Genomic DNA, 21,839 nt, shown 5'->3' on the forward strand with positions numbered 1-21,839 from the left:
TATTTCAGTATTCTACAGAATTGACCCAAACTGCTTCAGTATTGCTAATGCAGGGGGTAGTGTTTTGTATTATTAAGGCAAAATTAGGCTCCTAAACCTTTGTTTTAACTCCTAAATAAGTGACCTGATTTTCAGAAGTGCTGGGAGGCCTGCAGCTTCTACTGAAGTCAGCTGGAGCTGCTGGGGGCTCAGAACTTTACTTACTTATATACTTAATAATGGAGTTAGGAGACTAACTTCCGACTCCTAATTTTAGAAATCTTGGCTTTAATGTATAACACTGCAGTATTCTTTCGCTAATGGCTAAGCAAGTGTTAAGTGAGGAGCAAAAGGGCCATACACCTAAGCTTAGGAACGCCTAGACAGAAAGTCTTTGTACAGCGAGTAGTTAATGTGTGCAGCATTAAATACCAAAAGCACAATGGGAGCAGCCAGTATAAATAACATTTAACAGTTCGACAAGAACTTTGCAGAAAAGAAAATATTTTGGGGGCCACTGCCAACTTCAAGTGGGGTAGAGGGATGTTACATAGACGCAGCTCGCCTTAGAAACACTGTTATATCTGGATGACAGAAAAAGGACAACTGCGGGATTCTGCTTTTCCGAGATGGTCACTGCGGTTTGTTTTTTTAAACTATGTAACTGTGAGGCTGTTTGCTGGGTACTGTAATTTAAGTGGAAGGGGCCTGCTAGTCTGTCTGCCAGGGCACTCTGAGGGAGGGAAGTGGACCCTGCTCCCTTGTGGAGATTTAATGTTGTTGCTGTAAAGAAGGTGAGAAAGTGACTTGAGGCCTTGAGCTGAGCAATGACAGTCAAGGCACAAGGTATTTGGCTGATTTATTCCCTGCACTGAGGTAACTATTTCCATTGTAAACTGGAAAAGGGAAGAAAAGCCGTGTATCATGTTCGTAAAGAGCCTTCCAAGAGAGTGAACATACTACGGAGTAACTGGCCGGGCCGCTGGATTCAGTGTGGTTTCGAGGATTGCTATGGGATGGCGGTGCTGTGGGAAGTTTCCATCTTTCGGGGGACATGTCAAGCCAAGACCTGAGATGTAAAGATTCTGTAGCACCTTTTGTAAGAGTAGGTGTGTTAACACTACTGTCCATTTAGCTAGCAATTGTCCGCCTATCTGCAATTCCCCCTGCATATTCACCTGGGCAGGATATTCTTCTTCACTTCCTGTCCTAAAAGGTCATGCGGTGTTACTGTATGCTGCTAACCAGCCACTCTGTTCGATCTCAGAGGCATCTGCATTTTAGTGATTGAATGATCCCTATCTCTTAGGTACTTGGCAGCAGTTGTGAGGTTTAAGTCATTGTGTTATTTATTAACTGATGATCACATGGGATGTTTTTGTCTTTTATCATTTTTCTATCACCCATGGGTGAGTGCTTTTCATGAAGTGATCATTCTATATCTGACCTCCTGCTCAGTCCTCCTGCTCAGTCCTCCTGCTCAAAAGAAATCAGCACAACACCTTCAAAAGACGAGCCTGGGAGCTTAAATTCATATCTTTGCTAGACACTAAAAATCATGGTTTAATAAAGACATTGGATTTATGGCTTATTAGGACAGTCTGTCACCGACTAACCCTCATTTTTTGTCCTTTGACTGCAGAGGTGTTAATGGGCCACTTCACCTCCAATGATCTCTTAGAATGTGTTAACTACTTACGCTAAACAATCTCTACCCACTTGTATGTAGCTTTGACACACTTTCTGGAGCTGGAAGAGCTCTCTGTAGCTTGAAAGCTTGTCTTTTTCACCAACAGAAGTCAGTCCAAAGAAGATATTACCTCACCCACCTTGTCTCTTGATGATCTTTCAGTATTTCAGTGGGTTTGTAATACCAAATGCAGCTCAGCACATAATAGCATTCTAAGGGTATGTCCAGACTACCTGCCGTATTGGCGGGTAGCGATCGATCCCCGAACGTGCTCCCCGTTGACTCCGGAACTCCACCAGAGTGAGCGGCGGTAGCGGAGTCGACGGGGGAGCCGTGGCCATCGATCCCGCGCCGTGAGGACGGGAGGTAAGTCGGAATAAGATACGTCGACTTCAGCTATGGTATTCCCATAGCTGAAGTTGCGTATCTTACATCGACACCCCACCCCCAATGTAGACCAGGCCAAAGAGTGCAAGGCCCGATAAATCTCTTTTGTGTTTCCTTCAGCAACAACCCCAGATCCTGTGCAGGAACTAACTACTTTTCCTTGTCTCTGTGAAGTAAATACAACAACTTAGCTGCTGCTTTGTAAATTTGGCCACAGGTGGATACATATGGGAATACATTGGAAGTGACCAGAAAAGGACTTTGGGCATAGCAGCAGTGGGAATCCATAGTGTCTTTTGCTTTTCCAACATGTTTGTAAAACCACTACAAAAAATCACAGTGCTTCTATTACAGTGGTGAGGAGAGCATGTGCTCCTCAGACCTTTATGGCTGCTAGCTACTTACTCTCCTTCCCCTCGACAGTTAGATGCCCAATAGTCACTGTAACGGTTTCTCAGTCCCCTGTCTTTCTCTTTCCCATGACTGCTGAGGAGATTAACGGAAGGGAGAGGGGGGGAAGGGCTTGACTTAGGGCTCTGAGCTGCATTAGTGCAGATGTCGTGTAGACTGGGAGAGCTGATGTCTGCCATTTAGGAGAAGCGTGACGGGTTCAGTCACAGAGACCCCTTGGGATTGTCACCTGTCGTGCTTAGATTACCTCTGAGACTGTTTTCCCTGCCAGCTTGGGACTCCAGAAACCTGCTTTGTTGAGCCAGACACACTAGCCTGCTGCAGCACAAGCCCAGGTCTGGTCCACGTCCCCAAAGCTGCAGACTTTAAAAACTGCTGAGCAGGTCACTTATCTCCAGCACCCGACACCCAGCTCCCAATGGGATCCAAACCCCAAATACATCCGTTTTACTCTGTATAAAGCTTTTACAGGGTAAACTCATAAATTGTCCAACCTCTGTATCACTGATAGAGAGAGATGCACAGCTGTTTGCTCCCCCAGGTATTAATCACTTACTCTGGGTTCAATAATAAACAGAAGTGATTTTATTAAGAATAAAAAGTAGGATTTAAGTGGTTTCAAGTAATAACAGACAGAACAAAGTAAGTCACCAAGCCAAATAAAGCAAAACCACACAAGTCTAAGCCTAATACTTTAAGAAACTGTTTACAGGTAAAATCTCACCCTCGGAGATGTTCCAATAAACTCCTTTCACAGACTCGACTCCTTCCTAGTCTGGGCCCAATCCTTTCCCCTGGTCCAGTTCTTCTTAGTTCCAGCTCAGCTGGTCACAAGGGGTTTTCTCATGACTGCCGCCCCCTTTCTTCTCTTCCACCCCCTTTTACAGCTTTCGTCTCTCTGGGGCCCCCTGCTAAATGGAAAAGTACCAGTTTTAAGATGGATTCCAGTATCATGTGACATGGTCACATGTCACTGTAAAACCTCATTCTTCATTACCCAGGATCTGGCCTACATGTACACAGGAACATCTACAACCAATTGTCCTAGTCAATGGGAACCATCAGGATTCTAAACCACCATTAATGGCCCACACTTTGCATAATTACAGTAGGACTTCAGAGTTATACTTCATATTTCTAGCTTCTGATACAGGAATGATACATGCATACAAATAGGATGACCACACTCAATAGATTATAAGCTTTGTAATGATGCCTTAGAAGAGATGTTTTACATAAAGCATATTCCAGTGATGACATCTTCACGTTTATAAGCATGTTTTCATAAAGCATATGGAGTGCATTGTCACAAGAAGAATGGAAAGTTATTTTACCGAAGAGCACCTGTTGGTGTTTCCGAAAAGTTTGGTGCTGATCCTTCCATTTCTGTGCCACATACTGGACACTAGGAATATATTTACTTCGAACTCCCAGAATGGGTTGGTGCCAAATGTTCCTGCTGTAGTTAATGAGTATTTCTCATTTACACTAAGGCGTACGTGTATGTTGCTAAATTCTGGGCACAGGCTAGCCTGCCCCAGCTAGTGTGGGTAACAACAGCAGCGACGACAGCGCAGGCTCCAGGGTGGGCTCGTGAGCAGCGTATTTTCCCCAGGGCCCGTGCTGGGTTGTACTGCTCATACTGGAGCATGCATTGGCTTCACTGCTACTGTTATCTGGGCTAGCTGGATTCAAGTTAGCTCAGGTAGGCTATTGCTAAACGCACTCTCCACCAATCTGGCAGTGCAAGGAGGGGATTTCCAGGGGCGGCTCCAGGCCCCAGCACGCCAAGCGCATGCTTGGGGCGGCAAGCCGTGGGGGGCGCTCTGCCAGCGCCGCGAGGGTGGCAGGCAGGCTGCCTTCGACGGCTTGCCTGCGGAGGGTCCGCTGGTCCATGACTCTAGGCATTTTGCCGCCCCTGGGGACTTCAAATGGAATAAATTAGTTGCACTCACTTTAAGGCCTCTTTACGCTACCAGAGGGGCATAAAGTGTAACTGAGAATCAGGCCCTGAGTAGTGATGTTAGAATTTGCCCCAGAGCTAAGGACAAGTGCATGTCCTGGGACTCTTAACATTTCAGTTGGATCCCGCCATCTCCCCAGAATGAGACAGCTCGTTACACAGCGTCTATCTTCCCCTTTGTCGTAGAGTGAAGATGAGCTGATGGTTGGTTACTGTTTCCATGGGTTGACTAATGGAGGATTAGAAATAAAATTGCTGCTTCTCTGTATCCACTCCGCACGGTTGTGTCAGGCCAAAACGGCAGCCGATGGGCCACATCCTGACCCTGCTGCTGCATGGGGAGGAACCTGGCCACAACCCCACAGCCTGGCCAGTATGAGCACCCCGGGATGCTGAGCAGTTCCTGGGGAGCAGCTGAAGAGCTATTCTGTAGTCAGGCAGCTCCATTCACTCCCACAGAAGAAGCGACCGCTGCTCGGAGGGATGTTGGGTGGAAGTGGTGCTCTCTCTTTTCCAGTATTGCCACTTGCCAGCTCTCATAACCTGAGCATGAGTTTTGCAATATCTGGTGTTTTTCTTAAAGCCCCAGCTCCTGGAGTCATGTGATTGTAGGAGACTCCCAGCTTTCGTTAATAAACACAGTACATTTCTGTTCTCATGGTTGCCAAAAAAGGCCTGAAACCGTGGCCTGACTGCTCCTGAAGGTTCCAACCCCACCAGGCAAATGAAAAGAACCCAAAATGGGTCATTCTTAAATTCCATGTATTTTAAGCCTGTCTCATGGAGCGAGGGAAGGCTCACTCATGGTTTTTGGCTGGCCACACTGCTTCTCTATCAGTGCCAGGCTCTCCTCTGCAGAATTACAGGACCTAGGATTTGGCCTAGAATCAGTGCAATAGGATAGCTGTATATCCTGCTTTGTACTAGTGATAGCAAACCACCAAAGAGACCAAATCTCTACATTTTGTATGTGCCCAAAGCTACTGAAATCGGTGGGAATTTAGAGTACACAGAGAATGCAGTGTCAAGTTCCTCATTTTTGAGACAAGTTACCAATCAGCATCAATCAGCTGAGAGCTTTTCTGATCTACTGAGGTCCGCCAAAGGGTGCTGGAAATCTTACAAGAATAGATTTCTCAGATGCTTCCATGTGCTCACTTGTAACAAAGATCCCTCCAAGAGCAGCTCTGTCTAGAAACAAGTAGAGCAGATGTGTAAGCTCTGCAGGGTAGGGGCCATTTCTTTGCTGTATGTTTGCAAAGAGCTTGACATTTCGGGGCCCTGTTGTCACGGATCCACAGATCTGGTCCCTGGGAGAGCTCCTTCAATGCATCAGCCCCGTTAGGATCGTACTCACTGGGGCAAACCCCATGGCTTTGCAGCTCCTGGGACCGAAACTCAGAGCCTTCCGCACACCTGCTTTATGCCGTGAGCTCCCTGCAGCAAGTCCACCTGGATTGGACCCCGGAGGGAGACTTACACAATGCACCCCCAGTTTCCTTTATCTGGAGTGACTCCCAGACAGCAAGCAGAAGAGCGTATTAGATGTCTGGAACGCAGCGTCAAAAGTCCTTGGTTGTCACAGAGAACAGAGAGTTACAGCATAGGCCATCTGGGTCAGTTTAGAGCCCAGAGCTCTCCTGTGACACTTTCTTAGTCCCAGTCCAGAAGCTTTTCCTGCTTCCAGCAACCCACACTTAACAACCCCCCTGTTGGCCCCTCCTCAGTCCTTTGTCCTTGTTCCAAGGCAAACATTGTCACCTGGCCCTCCTCCTAGCCCTTTGTTCTCCAACTGGTCAAACCAGGCTGGCTTTCTGCGGAGGGGTGGCTCTTCCACAGTTGTTATTTGCTAGGTACCAAAAGTCCGAGCAATTGTCTTCTGAGACTCTTCATAGCATGGGGTTAGGCCCAGACAGCCAGGCATCAGTCATACCTGGAGCTCTGCAAAGAGTGCACAACCTTTTCCTCCCACCTAGTTAACCATGCAGCACATGGGGGAAACTGAGGCACACAGAGTATTCATACAAAACATGATGAAGAATTCTCACTTCATCACATCTGTCCTCTAGGCACTCCTGAAATATAAGCAATAATATTTATTTTTTTCAAAAAAGAGGTTAAATTTAATCTTATCGAGCCCAGTTCTCTCCTCTCTGCTCTATCCTGCACTGAAATAGTCTTCTCCCACACAGGCATAAATCAGGAGTAATAATAACTATATTGATGAAACTGGTGCAAGAGGTGAAGTGGAACCATTGGCTTCAGTGACATGTCACTGGTGTAACATGAGAAATTTGGCTCCCAGTATTCATGCAGGCTTTTTCCTGAGAGGAATCTGGATGGCTTTATACAGAGTGAGATCTATTTTGTTTGGCATTGGTCCATCAGTTTGTATTATTTTGTATGTACATCGAGTAACTGTGAGGCCCCACTGTCTCAGTTGCTAAATAGCACCCCCTTACTCCTACCCACAAGGTTCCCCAGAGGTTTATACAGAGGGGAGTAAAACACGGTCACACTGGGTGAGAGGCAAAGTAGAGTGAGATTTGGTTTTAAAATAAGGCAGCTACGGCAGGATTTGGGGTAAAATGCAGACACAGATAAGCAGACGGAGGAAGGAGTCCATTCTGTCTAGTTCTGGACCAATGAAATTCCCCAATCTAGGTGAAAGTGCTGCTGCTTCCCTGGTATATCTCATCTGCAATGTGAGACTTAAAATTCTTGCCTGACACGTGGGGGGTTTGCGGGGGAGAGGGAATTGGAGAGGGAAGATTTAAATGGATACAAAGAAGGCTGGCCTCTCACAGGAATGGAATCCAAGCCATCCGAAATATCTAAAGCTTCATATGTTGGCATGTGCTCTCAGACTGAAGCCTATTAAATGTAGAACAAGGGACAATTACTCTCCATCTTAGTCTGCAGCTCTCCTCAGGGTTAGGCAGGAGGGAAGGAAAGACAGGGAAAGAGCATGCGTCTCATACAGATTTTTATGCAGTGTTTTCCTTACATTCATTAGCAGAGAGGTGACTGTAAACCGGACCCACATTTGACTGTGAAAATTAGAATCATTCAGAACACCCAGTGTTTCGAGAGATTTTATTTTCTCTGCTAAAAGACTACCCATCATTAATAATCATCTGTGTTGGTTTTGATGGGGTGGGCTAGCCCTTTGTGTGTTAATCTGATTGGAAGAACGTTGAACCGTGGATAGACCTTTCTATCTCACCATCATTCCGGTAGGTAGGACTTGTCTGCCGGCGTAAGATCAACGGTTTTGCTCTTAGCAAAGCTAGCCTGCAATACAGCCTTAAAACAAGAAGAACTAGTGTTCACCCAAGCTAAGTTCCTCAGCTCTGCAACGCAGCTCCTGCTCCTCTTACAGGAAAGAAGGATGTTCTTGTGGTTAAGGCGCTAGCCTCAGAGACAGGAGGTCAGCGGTGAGTTCCTGGCTCTGTCACAGACTTCCACTGTGACGTTGGGCCAGTCACTTAATGTCTTAAGGCCTCATTTGTAAAATGGGGATAACGTTTCCTTTCTTGTAACTTTTGTCTTGTCTGTGTAGACCGGGGTGGGCAAACTTTTTGGCCCGAGGGCCACATCTGAGAATAGAAATTGTATGGGGGGCCATGGTTGTTGACAAAATTGGGGTTATAGACTCATAGACTTTAAGGTCAGAAGGGACCATTATGATCATCTAGTCTGATCTCCTGCACAATGCAGGCCACAGAATCTCATCCATCCACTTCTATAACAAACCCCTAACCTATGTCTGAGTTATTGAAATCCTCAAATTGTGGTTTGAAGATCTCAAGTTGCAGAGAATCCTCCAGCAAGTGACCTGTTCCCCATGCTGCAGAGGAAGGCGAAAAACCTCCAGGGCCTCTGCCAGTCTGCCCCAGAGGAGAATTCCTTCCGACCCCAATATGGCGATCAGATAAACCCTGAGCATGTGGGCAAGACTCACCAGCACAGCACCAGGAAAGAATTCTCTGTAGTAACTCAGATCCCAACCCATCTAACATCCATCACAGACCACTGGCATACTTATCTGCTGATAATCAAAGAATTGCCAAATTTAATTGCCAAAATTAGGCATATCCCATCATACCATCCCCTCCATAAACTTATCAAGCTTAGTCTTAAAGCCAGATATGTCTTTTGCCCCCACTACTCCCTTGGAAGTCTGTTCCAGAACTTCACTCTCTAACGGTTAGAAACCTTCATCTAATTTCAGTCTAAACTTCCTAGTGTCCAGTTTATATCCATTTGTTCTTGTGTCCACATTGGTGCAAGCTTAATAATTCCTCTCCCTCCCTAATATTTATCCCTCTGATATATATATAAAGAGCAAGCATATCTCCCCTCAACCTTCTTTGGCTAGGCTAAACAAGCCAAGCTCTTTGAGTCTCCTTTCATTGGACAGGTTTTTCCATTCCTCGGATCATCCTAGTAGCCCATCTCTGAACCTGTTCCAGTTTGAATCATCCTTTTTAAACTGGGAGACCAGAACTGCACACAGTATTCCAGATGAAGGTCTCACCAGTGCCTTATTTAACGGTACTAACACCTCCTTATCTTTGCTGGAAATACCTCCCCTGATGCATCCTAAAACTGCATTAGCTTTTTTAATGGCCATATCACATTGGCGGCTCATAGTCATCCTGTGATCAACCAATACTCTGAGGTCCTTCTCCTCCTCCATTACTTCCAACTGATGCGTCCCCAATTTATAACTAAAATTCTTGTTGGGGTGTGGAAGGGGGTGAGGGCTGTGGTTGGGAGTGCAGGCTCTGGAGTGGGGCCAGAAATGAGGAGTTCAGGGTGCAGGAGGGGCTCTGGGCTGGGGTGGAGGAGTAGGGTGCGGGGTGGGGGGGTGTGAGGGTTCCGGCTAGGCAGGGTGGGCTCTGGGGTGGGGCTAGGGATGAGGAGTTTGGGATGTAAGAGGGTGCTCTGGGCTGGGACCGAGGGGTTCGGAGGGTGGGAGAGGGATCAGGGATGGGGCTAGGGCAGGGGTGCAGGCCCTGAGCACGCTTACCTCAAACGGCTCCTGGAAGCAGCAGCATGTCCCTTTTCCAGCTCCTATGGGGAGGCACAGCCAGGCAGCTCTGCACACTGCCCCATCAGCAGGCACTGCCCCTGCAGCTCCAATTGGAGTGCTGGAGAGGGCCATTGGAATGCATAGGAGCCAGAGCAGGGCCGTGCTGCAGTTTCCAGGAGCCACGTGATACAGCCCCCGGCCCTGCACCCCAGCTGGAGTGCTGGAGCGGGGCAAGCCCCAGACCCCGCTCCCCAGTGGGAGCTTGCACGCTGACTTAAAATGGCTGGTGGGCTGAATCTGGCTCCTATGCATTCCAATGGCCCCCTCCAGTACTCCAACTGGTATAGACTGTAAGATCTCAAAGGCCAAGGACTGCCTTTTACTATATGTAAGTTCAGGACCTGGCACAATGGCTGCCCCTTCTCACTATTAGCATTTGTACTTCTCAGTAGGTTAATGCATTAACCTCTGGTTACCATCTCCAGACCTGAGGATGAGCTCTGTGAAGTTCAGAAACTTCTCCCCTCCACCAGAGGTTGGCCTAATAAAAGATATTACTTCACCCACTTTGTCTCTCTCTATACGTTCTATATTTGATCCCGCTGCTGATTCTTCTCGATCAGTGACAATATGTGTTGATCTATTGCACAGTTGCTCCAAAACATTTAGGGAGGAGGGTTTTAATGACCAAACTCTGCCTAGCTATAACGGAGAGCAGAATTTCACTCTACGAATCCAGTTTTGGTGGTGATGTATCCTTTCATCTTTCCCATGGAGAAGAACAGGCGCATCAACGGCTTTTAGCAGTTGTTTTCCATCAGACATTTTCCTTTGTGTGTGTCAAAAATGAGGCTTTGATGTAATACTACCCATCTACATATTTCTTTGACATTTTGAAAGTGATCTTAATGTATATGTGTCTGTCTGTCTCAGGCAATCCATGAATTTTGATATTCCCTTGGTTTCTTTTGACAGGGACACATGTGTAGCAAAGGAACACACTGACCTGCCAGCTTCCCACTCACTCGGTCCTGAGTGTATCCCCACTGACTTAAAGCACAGCAGAACAGCATGGTCAGGAGGAGTTAAACCACGGCTGAAAAACAGGTGAGAGAGAAGATGCTTTTGCTCATGATTCTCCTCCCGCCCTCTACCTATTCCGATTATTTATGCACTTTGAATTTCATTCTGGGACAGATCCTCAGCTGGGTCCATTGTCAAACACAACTTCCCTCGTTGGGGAGAAGAGTCAATTTATACCCATGTAAGTGTCAAGTTTTTGAAGAGTCAGGAAGTGAGATTGTGTCGGAGTAATTATCTCACATGACACTTAGCCCTTCGCAAACCTCCAGCGCAATGCCAGGGAAATAAACTCAGTCTTGTGCCCGGAGCAAGGGACAACTTTGCTGTCATTGATAATGTTTGTGTGGGGCTGTGCACAGAGTAGCTCTGTCCTTTATAGAACTTTGTCAGTCCTGGAGAAGACAATTAGAGAAATAGGATTAAATTCAGCTTTCCACTGCACTGGGGTAAATCTGGAGTAACTCCATTGCTTTGGACCAAGGGATTGATTTGTAGAGGTATTGAGGCATCTGAAGATTAGAGCTGTGCAAATAACGCAATTTTTGATTTGCTGGGAATTCTGAAAAATCAAGGAAATTTTTCAGTGAATTGAAAAGTGAAAAAAGTTCATTTCAGATTGAAAGAAATGTTTCATTTTGACAAAATCCAAATGTTTCCCTTTTTATTTTGACCAGTTTTAAAAAAAAATTTTGTAAAACTAATGGAAATTTTGAAACAAAAGGTTGTTTTGAACTGAAAATAAATCAAAATGCTTTGAGAGTTCAAGATTAGTACTTCTGCTTGTAGATCTTTCATTCCCCACAGTGGTTACTTGAGAGAAGCGTCACAGTTTAGTGTTTCATTGAGATATTTTACCATCAGAGACATAGTCATGGGGTTTTTTTATTACACCAAGGGTGGCATTTCAGGCTGTGTCTGCTGCCTGCCTATATTGTGTATCAGTGGTTGACACTTTGGTTCCAAACAGGAAATAGCCTTAATGTAGAAGCATTTGAGAGTGGGAGAGAATATGCTGCATGGTCTTGACCTTTGGCTGTGCCATGAGGGGCAGCCCCATGACTTGTTTGCTTTCTGTAAACACACCCGAAATGATGAAGTGCTTTGGATCGCCGATTGTCTGAAACATTCTGTGAAATTCAGAGTGGAAAATAAGTGTTTCCAGTCTTTGGGAAATTCCAGGATTCTAGGGCCAGACTCTTAGCTGCTGGAAATTGGGGTCTGTTGAAATCAGTGGAGCTGCACCTGTTTTCACCAGCTGAGAGGATCTGTCCTGGAGTTGGCATCATTAACTATAGAATGCTGTGTAATTTCTGAGTACCGCCTGCCTGATTCTTTGTTGCCCAGCACTTTCTGGAGTGCAAAGTGGGTATAAAATGCTACTAGATTGTAATGATCCTGTTTTACAGCCACTCTGCACAGGCATGAATGACTATACAAGGTGCAAAGCAGTGAAGAATCAGGCCTAGAGAGTCCAGATCAAGAACTCTCTTAATTAAAAGGTTTTGTATGAAAGAGGTGCTGGCTTCTTACATATCTGAGCTATGTTACATATTTGAGTTATGTTACAAATAGAGTCTGTATTTTCAGGTTTATTAGGCAGTGCAAGCCACCAGAGGAGACTAGTCACTGTTGTGCCGGGTAACTCTCTGTTGGTATAAATCTAGTGGAAGCAGCTCTGCCCTCTCTCATCCCCAGGGGAAGGGGAAGGAGGGGCAGGGAGGGAAGGGATCATGGCAGACCTGAGCTCATCTTTGCCTGCCTCTTCACTCATGTAAGGTCCCTGAGGGACCTTAGGCCAGTGACATAAGTTAAAGTTGACCCTGGCAGCTTGGACTTGCACCAGGGCTGAAACAGGTAGCTGCAACCAGCTCCCTGCAGCCACCCTGCTCTCCACTCTGTCCAGGCTGTGAGAGATTGAGGCCATAGGGCCTGGAGACTGCTCTCACACGCTCAGGGGCAAATCAGGAGAACTCAGTTGAAATCAGAGGGTCAGATCCCCTGTTGGAGTCGATCAACTTATCTGCAAGTTATGTCAGGTAAGGGTCTGGTTCAGAATCTATGTAGTATGTAAATGTGTACATAACGTGTACATACACTGGTGTGGGGGCAGCCAGGCCTTCTGTGTGTAACTCCATTGAATTCAACAGAGCTGCTTTTGATTTGCGTCTTGGTAAATCGGAGGCGAATCAGGCACAGCAGTATGAACGTATAGCACAAAAAGAGTGGAATTCAGATATCCCATCTCAAACTGTTATCCAAAACAGGATCATGTTCCTGGTGTCTGCTAATTACACTGCAAATCCCTTTTGCTATCTGCAGTTATTCATTGTCCCCATTACATTGGGATAATCAGGCTTATAGTGTGACATATTTCCTGCCAGTCACCGGCTCTGTACTGCTCATTATTGGAAATGAGCAAGAGTTGGAAAGCACATTCCATCCATTGTTTAGAAGTCTCTCCTGATGTGGTTGCTGTGTGTTTTCTAACAGAGTGCGTAAGCATCTTAGTCTGTCTTGTTCTCTTGTCTTTTTTGAACTAATTATGTATTGACTGAAGAAGAACCAGAAAAATTGTTTGCGTTAAACCTGTTGGGCCAGATCCTCAGTTGGCATAAATCAGCATCGCTGTATGACTTCAACAGAGCTGTGCTGATTTATTCCAGCTGGGCCCGGGGGTCTGGCCCAGGGTCTTCTGTTTTGGCTTCACTTCAGGAGACTGTCGTGGTAATGCTTGGGGAGAGAGAAATACCTGGAGTTCTTCCCCAAGACATAAGCTGAAAAGTATAAAAGCCATACAACACAATCAAGCACCCTTTCCATATCTCTTCTTTCTTCCTCTTTTCCAGTAAAGGAAAGTACCATGACATTGTAGCAAGAACCTGAGAACAGGGGAGAGGCTGTATTTCAGACCCCTCCAGCCTTTCATTCCAGCCTTCCTGTTCTCTAGGTAACACCAGGCAAGAACAATTAATCGATCCTGACTTCTACTTGCTTAAGCCACAGTCACATGTGAACGGCGTGAGTGTTCTGGCAATGGAACCCAATCAGTATGGTTCACCTTCAAATTTTGGATCTGATACACCCTTTCATTGACTTTATATAGGGGGCTAAATAAATACTACAGGTTGTTAAAAACGCTGCATTCAGAAAAGATTCCAGTAGGACACACTTGTTGAATCTAGTAATCAACGAGCATGTAGTTATTTTACATCAGCTCTCATATTAACAGCTAAATCCTGCTCACTTTATTCAAGTGAGTTGTCCAGTTAATGTCAGCTGAAGTCAGTGGGACTCTTGGCTTGAGTAAGATGAGCCTTAAATCTCAGAGATATTCTCTGTTAGCTGCACTTGTTACTGAATGACAGTTAAGCATCAGATAATTAGTTAGAGCATAATCCAGTTACCAGCTCTGGGTGACCTTCGGCAAGTCACTTCACTGCTGTATGCCTCAGTTTCCCCATCTGTAAAAGCTCACCGAATTTCAGAGCCTGGGTTCCAGAACGAGCAGGAATGCCAACACTGCTATTTTTAGCCCGATAGCATGAGCCTGAGTCAACTGACCCAGGTTCTGAGACTCACTGCTGTGGGGTGTTTTTGCTGTGTAGACATACCTTTAGTTCACAGCAAGGTGGGGTGTAAATCTACCCCATGTTAACCTGCTGTTCACTCGTTGTCCCTGTGCACCCGGCTGCTGCGCTCCAACGGTTTCCTAATGCAGCCATGGATTGACACCACTTCGCAACTGGACCAGATCAAAGCTCACTAGGGAATTTCTGGGACACTGCAGCAGGGTCCGCATGGGCACTTAGTGCATGGCTGGCTAGTGTGAGGTCGATTTTACACCCCAGCTTGCCACAAACTAAATGCTTGTCTAGACAATCCCTAAGTAAATGTAAAGTGATTTCAGAGGTGTGTTAAAGCTCTCACAAGTAATGCAACATGACATGGCTATAAAGATTCAACGTGGCACATCTCAGGTATCCTAAATGGAGCTTGTCAAAGACCGTAAACAAATAACATTTGAATGTATCAGCTAAAGGCCAAAACTGAAACCTGTCTTAAGCACTGGGAATGGGGCAAGCAATACAGGTACAAGTGGGACCAAACTGGTCCATGCTAGAATTCAGGTGATCTCAGCAGATAAATTTTACCCTTGATCTATGACTAAAGATCAAACTAGCGAGAAATCTTGGGGACACTTTGAAATGATTTCCTCAGGCAGAGAGTTGTCTATTGGAAATAGCCCATAATGTACTTCTCAATATATTTTGAATTATTTAAAAAAAGCCAACAGGATTAAAAGCCAGTTTGCAGTATATTCACAGGTCTTACCTAAACTGTGTGAAGTATGTCCTTTTTTTTACTGGCGTACACCACTGTTAGTGGGAACATTGCCTGAGCATATGCAGAAAAATAAACGTGTGCATTTAGTTCTGTTCCATTTTTGCAAACCTTGTGGGGAGATATGATTGGCCCGATGTTGATCTGGTGACATTTTGAGTAATGCCTCACTGACTTCAGTAATCTTTCTGGTGAGTTTTCATTATTCTTCAGTAATGTCTATTAAGGAACACAGCTTCCTCCCACCCTGGCACCAAAACTTCTTCGAAGGGTTCTGTGAGTCTAAACAAACAGAATCAGTAAAGAGGAATAAAGCTGAGGCTATTAAGGTTGATTTTCTTTCTAATTGGCCTAGTCTGATGTGCTATTTTGAGAACCGTGACTGCACCTTAATTATGAATGACGTCTCTTTGAGTGGATTGTAGCTTCACTCTGTCGAAATCCTAAGAGGTTTTCTGAGTCAGTTTTCTGCTTAATAGAAAGCACAAGGACTGTAATGACGATTATGGCTCAAAATAAATATGAAGCAGGAAGTGCAATGCACTTGATTTATTTTCAGGCTCTGGGGACTGACTGCCATTTTGGTGGATGCACATAGAACATATCCTTATTCTAACGGTGCCCGGTATATTGCTACAGTGAAATGTGACAAACTCTGAGTCAGATCCTCAGCGGGTGTAAATCAGTCTAGCTCCATTGATGACAATGTTTTCATTATACAAATCCTTCTTCTCAGGTCTTTTTAACATAGAGATTTTCCCTTGTGTATCTTAATTGCAGGCATGGGCCCTGATCCAGCAGGATGATCCATGCTGGTTGACCGTTATACCCACCCATATGGATACGGGAGTCCATCCACATGGATTAGCTTTTACTAGGAAAATCTAAACTCACCAAAGGTTCTTTGATTCATATGTCAGCCATGAGTTTGATGAACATCTGTACACCTGTAGCCTCAACTGCATACTGTGATCAACAAATGAAGATCACCTGATTGGTGTGTTGACAATGGTGACTTAGTTGGTAATCAGTCAAACTCAGTGATAGGCCCTTTACTGTGCACTGATTCATGTTCTAAAAGACTGAATTACATCCCTTTATTCCCTGCATGGATCAAATTAAGTTTGTCAGCTGTAGACTTGGGTTCCTATGATACACCAGCTGATGAAGGGGCATTCCTTACAGAATCCTCCTCTTTAGCTTCAGCGTCTTACTGAAACTTGGATATCAGTCTAAAGTTCTTCTTGTCCCCCATTATTATTGTCTGCCACTCTGCAGCAATATTTTCCCTTGAATATTTTGGCTGTTGGTATGAAGCCCTCCACCAGCAATGGAAGTTCCATAATCCATAGATGCAAAGGGGTTATTGTTAAATGAATCCTTCAAAACTCAAAACATCTTAAAAACCAGTAGATCTATTTGATTAATTTTATAGCTGCCTTGAGGCTGTAACATGTTTCCATCTAGCACTAGGTAGGGGGGAAGCTGTTGACTGAATGCTTTCCATGTGGTTTTGAAGTATATATTTGTAAGCCCCTCCTACCTTCAGACCCACAAAGTGAGTGCTACATTTAAGAGAAGGTAGACCACCCTGTTTGACGTCTGGCAGTCCTCTTAACTTGCCCAGTCTTGCTGAAATGCCTATTGCAACCACTTCTTGTCTTCAGAAGGACCTAAGGGGCTCTATGGGTGATGCAGTATTATTTAAGTACGAGTTGGAGAAAGCATTTAATCTGAAGTTTCCACCCATGGCAGTGTACTGAATTAATGCACTCGCCTTTCATCTCTGCAGAGCTACCTTAGCTCATGAGTGAAGATGGGATTCATGGTCTTATGCTAGACATTCACCCATGTCTCAAAACTCTGTGTCATTTTGCTGAGTTGCCTTTCTCTGCTCAGTAGACACTTTGGACTGGAATAGCGAGAGCTACTGCAGGTCGCTGAAATGCAGCAGCATAACATTGCTGAGAAATTTGCCCAGTGCTTTCTTATCCTGTGCCTGACTCTAGCTATTGCTGACAATCCTCCCATTTAATAAACACTCAAAGCCCTGAATCAGCCAAGTATTTAAGCACGTGCTTAAGTTCTAACGACTTAAATGGATCTCAAGCACAGTAATGAAGTCCATACACTCAGGTGCCTGGCTGAATCAGGGGGCTACATTCACATAAAAAGATTCCTTTTTAATCAAATCTAAATATCCAGCTAGACAGCTGCAGAGCGCTTTGACAGGACCATGGACTGCAGTGGGGTTTCCTGGGTGTAAAAAATAGCTTATATAAAAGATGGAGAAACCTATTAATTACTTGAGAGAGAGCCTGACAGGTAAAGAGCTCCCTTTATTTAGGCTGTAGTGAAAATGGAGGTTTTACCCTGTAAGGCAAACCACTGTGATTTCAGGTGAGAGATTACTCATTTAGTGTGGATTTGCTAAGCCATGTGCATCCAGTACCTTGGAAGGCGGTTGTTATGTATGCCTGCTTTTGCAGTAACCACTTCTTAAATAACTTGTCCCTTTTAAGTGAAATTAATTTTTATAGCCAAATTCTAAACCCTGACAATAGACTCGAGATAATTTTTCCGTGCTGGCCCTGGCATCCATTCTCTCCTCACTTTATTGATATCATGTCGGAAACCCCTTGATGAACTGCTGAGATGTGAGAATCAGGGGGATTCACTGGTGTGGTACAAGGACATCTTTGTGCAGTCGAGATCCCATTATCCCTGTTCTTTTCATCTGATATTCACCCCAGCGCTGATATATACATACGGCAACCTTTATACGACATGACTGCTCCACACTTTATAGGAATGGCACCAAAATGTACAGATCCCCCGATCTGCTCATCTCCCCTCCAAAGGTCTTTGCAGTGTTTTGCAATGAAGCCTGTAGTGAAACACTGCAAAGGAATTCTCATGGGGTTTTGCAGATAGTGTCATTTTTGTGTGTGGAGGAGGCTACAGTTAATACTGGTGATATCATTCAAAATGGAACTTTGGATTTTATCTTGGGTTCTACCATGAAGCATTTTTTCCCCAGTGGAAGTGGTCAGCAGTTTTCTTCCCCTCCTTGCTTTTTCTTGCATTGCATTGTGACACTCAGCAGTTAACTTCTTCTAGCATGGTGCACTGTGAGATGCCTGCTATGCCTGGAACTCCAGTGTGGCTTTAATTGGTCACGTTAGTGGAATGGTTAGTTGATGAAACTTCCCTAAAACTCAGTGCCCTGGATTCAGATCAGACTGTACAACTGCAGCGGAAAATGGAGCTCCTGGGGAACTTTTATATCTAAAAAGCGGCTGAAAGAAGAACAGAGAGCACAGAGAAAGGGCTTTGTGCAAGCACCTTCTCCATACGATGTTGATTTGGCCAGAGGGTTGCTATCACAAATGCTGATGTTTGCTACAAGGTAATGTCTCTGTTTTGGAACTCATCTTGCTTTGTGTTTTAGTATTCTCTGGAGATGAGCTTAGAGAATTAGGGGCCAGATTCCCATTGTTCAGCACCTTGTGTAATCTTTGCACGTACCTTGCCCTGGTATAAGTTACTGCACAAGGTGAAAGGCAATGGAGAATCCAGCCTTGCTTAACTAACATTCTGTTGAACTGCAGGTGCAAAGAAGCATCTCCACAGCTCTGCTGCCTTGTTATGTTCTGCGATTTATTTGTTGGGAGAACCCCTGAGGTACTACAGAGCTATTTTCTCCCACTGAGGGTCACATTCTCAGCAGCTGTAAATCAGCATTGACTTCAGTGGAGCTACTCTGATTTACACCAGTTGAGGATCTGGCCCATACATACACGTTCAAAAACTTTGCATTTGGGGCATGTATTTTTCCTCCTCTCCTCCATATATTTTTCTGTGGTTTTCATTATCTATCTATCTATCTATCTATCTATCTATCACAGCACACTATTTACCACAATCCGTAGCTTCAGGAGCTTTGTATAACTTCCCCACAACACTAGAAATTTCCCTAGTAAATCACTGGATATGTCAGACAATTAATAAATTCCATGCTCATTGTAAGTGAAGTCCTTCGGCATGATTTACAGTATCCATATCTTTGCACTGTAAAATGAATAGGCATGTATATCAGTTGAAAAGCTCACTGTTCCTGACTAACCCAGATAGCTCCATAGTGCAAGATAAACACCGAAATAAGAGTAATCTTCACACTGATAAAAGCCAGTGAATTTAAATTTCTCACTGTTGCCTTTTCCCATTGCTGTTTTTCTCTTTGATTTTAAAATGGCAAAACCGAAAAGCTTTTTCCCAGGTATGCTTTATTTCTTTTCGCAAAATCAGCACAGCAATTAGAATATATTTTTTTCCTTTTGATTAGGAACTCAGTCAAAATAAAGCAAATACTTTTCAACTACTAGGCCTGATTTTCCTCTCAGCTACACTGATGTAAGCCAGATGAAGCTGCCCTGACATGAAATGAGCAACACTGGTGTTAAAAAGGTGTGAGGGGAGAATCAGACCCACTCTGGTTGTTACAAAGAGGGGGGAGAAAAATTGTTCTCTTTAACCACTGACGGTAAGACAAGAAGCAATGGGCTTAAGCTGCAGCAAGGGAGGTTTAGGTTGGACATTAGGAAAAAAATAACTGTCAGGAGCAACAAAGAGTCCTGAGGCACCTTATAGATTAACAGACATATTGGAGCATAAGCTTTCGTGGGTGAATACCCACTTCATCAGATGCATAACTGTCAGGGTGGTTAAGCGCTGGAATAAATTGCCTATGGAGGTTGTGGAATCTTGTCATTGGAGGTTTTTGGGAGCAGGTTAGACAAACGCCTGTCAGGGATGGTCTAGATCAGTGGTTTTCAAATTTTTTTTCTGGGGACCCAGTTGAAGAAAATTGTTGGTGTCCACGATCCAACAGAGCTGGGGATGAGAGGCTTTGGGTATGGGAGGGGCTCAGGGCTGGGGCAGAGGGTTGGGATGCGGGGGTGAGGGCTGTGGGGTGGACTGGGAATGAGGAGTTATGGGGCAGTGGACTGGGGGCAGGGGGTCGAGATGCAGGAGAGGGTCAGGGCTCTGGGCTGGGCATGCAGGCTCGGGTGGGGCCGGGGTGAGGGGTTTGGGGTATAGGAGGGGCTCTGGGTTTGGGGAGAGGGCTCAGGGCTGGAGCAGAGAGTTGGGATGTGGGAGGGGGTCAGGGCTATGGGTGCAGGCTCTGAGGTGGGGCCAGAGATGAGGGGTTTGGGGTGCAGGAAGGGGTTCCGCGTTGGGGGAGTTCAGGGCTGGAGCAGTTTTGCCTTTTGCAATATTTACTTTCTGGACTAGATTCTTGGTTTCTGTAAATTGGCCTGGCTTCACAGAAGCCAATGGAACTACACTGATTTACACCAGCGGAGGGTGTGGCGCATTGTTTGTCTTGAGTAGAAATTAACTGCAGTACTGAGAGGCTTACAACTGTGCCTATCTATCTAGGATAAGAGTCAGGTTCTCACAATATTGCAGCCTCTCCAAAGCCAGTTCTGTGGCCATTTTTAAAAAATGTTTACTCTTGCGGTGATTCTAGATTGGTACCTGGAACCTGTACCCTGGGGTCAAGCACATGTATGGAATGTTTTTTTTCAAGACATGCCTTTGGTAAACCAGTGCTTTGCTTTGATGAGTTAAATGTGGTCATCTTCCCATAATACACAACTGGAGAGAAATATTCAGCTGCAGATCCTGTAGTTTCAATTGCACAAGTCTCCTTCCTCTAAGGACGGCCTTACTCAGAGTAAACTAGATTTGTGCAAATACTTGAAAGAGCAAGCTCTGTGCCTAATCCTGTGTTAGAAGGCACATGCCAGGAACCTATGTTGTTGTGCTGCATGCACACAGGCGCACACATACACTTACACAGAAGACATTAGCTGAACAATTATCTGTAGACTTTTGGGTTCAATCCTAGTGAGGTCACAGGGAGCATTTCCACTGAATTCAATAGCAGTTGGATCAGTTAGTCTTGTTAGTTTGGTGCACAAACACGTTTCAGTCTCTGATTTTCCACAGAGCTTGCGTGCATGACTCTGTGCAACATGAGCAGGTGGTCACCTGTACCAAAGCACCCACCACCACTATTAGTTTAAACTCTCCTAAGATTCTATTACACTTAATCCACATTTTCAGCAACAAGTAGGTGTGGACACAATGCACGGTTATCCTACACTTAAATTTATAGTGCTTGTCTTTTGAGTTAGAGTCACAGCTTCCTTGTTTACTCGTGATGCTATTACAGGATTGTTGGCTGAATTGCTTTTAAAGTATTAATGGCTTAGAGGACTGGGCAGCACAATTCTTACAGCTCTTTGCTGTTGGATTCAAGGGAAAACATACTTCTATCTGTCAAACAGTGGGCTTTCCCAAACAAGAAATGAAAATGATGTAGGTTTTGCTTCTACCAAAATTACAAGAGATTCTTTAAATCCCCAAGTCTCTTCGTGTTATGAAGGGACACTTCAGGAATAAGAGAAGACGACAGTATGAGTTACTTTGTAAATCCAGTTCTGTCAGCCTCCCGCCCGACCACATTCAGTTTCCTTGTTTTCTTGGCAAGGGATGGAACCAAAGAGCTCTGTTTAAACACACCTATGGGGAAAATTTGATTTGTTCAGCTCCTCCTTTTTAAATTTTCAGTTCAGCTCTTATTAATGAGATCCTGTCATAACAGCGGGATAAAACAGATCTCTTTCCTTCACTAAAGATCAAAGGTGGCCTTAAAACTGAAATAATGGTTTGTTCTTTGGGAATCTTTAGCAAATAGTTTGCAAAAAAATAGTGAAATGGTGTTATGGCCTAATTTTTCTTGTGGATACAAGGGATCATCATCCTGCTGGATCAGTGCCCATGTCTTCTATTAAGATACACAAGAAAAAATCTCTACAAGAAGCCAGTGGACTTGGTAACAATATTTGAATATGTTTATGTGAACAGAATTTATGCTC

At 44.8% G+C, this 21,839-nt stretch overlaps 1 protein-coding gene across 2 annotated transcripts in view; it reads left to right on the plus strand.

Annotated features, from left to right (window-relative positions):
• SHROOM3 (shroom family member 3) overlaps nt 1-21,839 on the plus strand; it is a 152,316-nt gene that overhangs the window by 98,944 nt on the left and 31,533 nt on the right. For both annotated transcript variants that reach the window (XM_075066082.1, XM_075066083.1), the window contains exon 3: nt 10,444-10,575. In XM_075066082.1, the coding sequence (XP_074922183.1) occupies nt 10,444-10,575 (132 nt within the window). The remainder of the gene's footprint in view (nt 1-10,443; nt 10,576-21,839) is intronic.

Source organism: Chelonoidis abingdonii, chromosome 5, assembly GCF_003597395.2.
Source record: "Chelonoidis abingdonii isolate Lonesome George chromosome 5, CheloAbing_2.0, whole genome shotgun sequence".
Lineage (NCBI taxonomy): Eukaryota > Metazoa > Chordata > Testudines > Testudinidae > Chelonoidis > Chelonoidis abingdonii.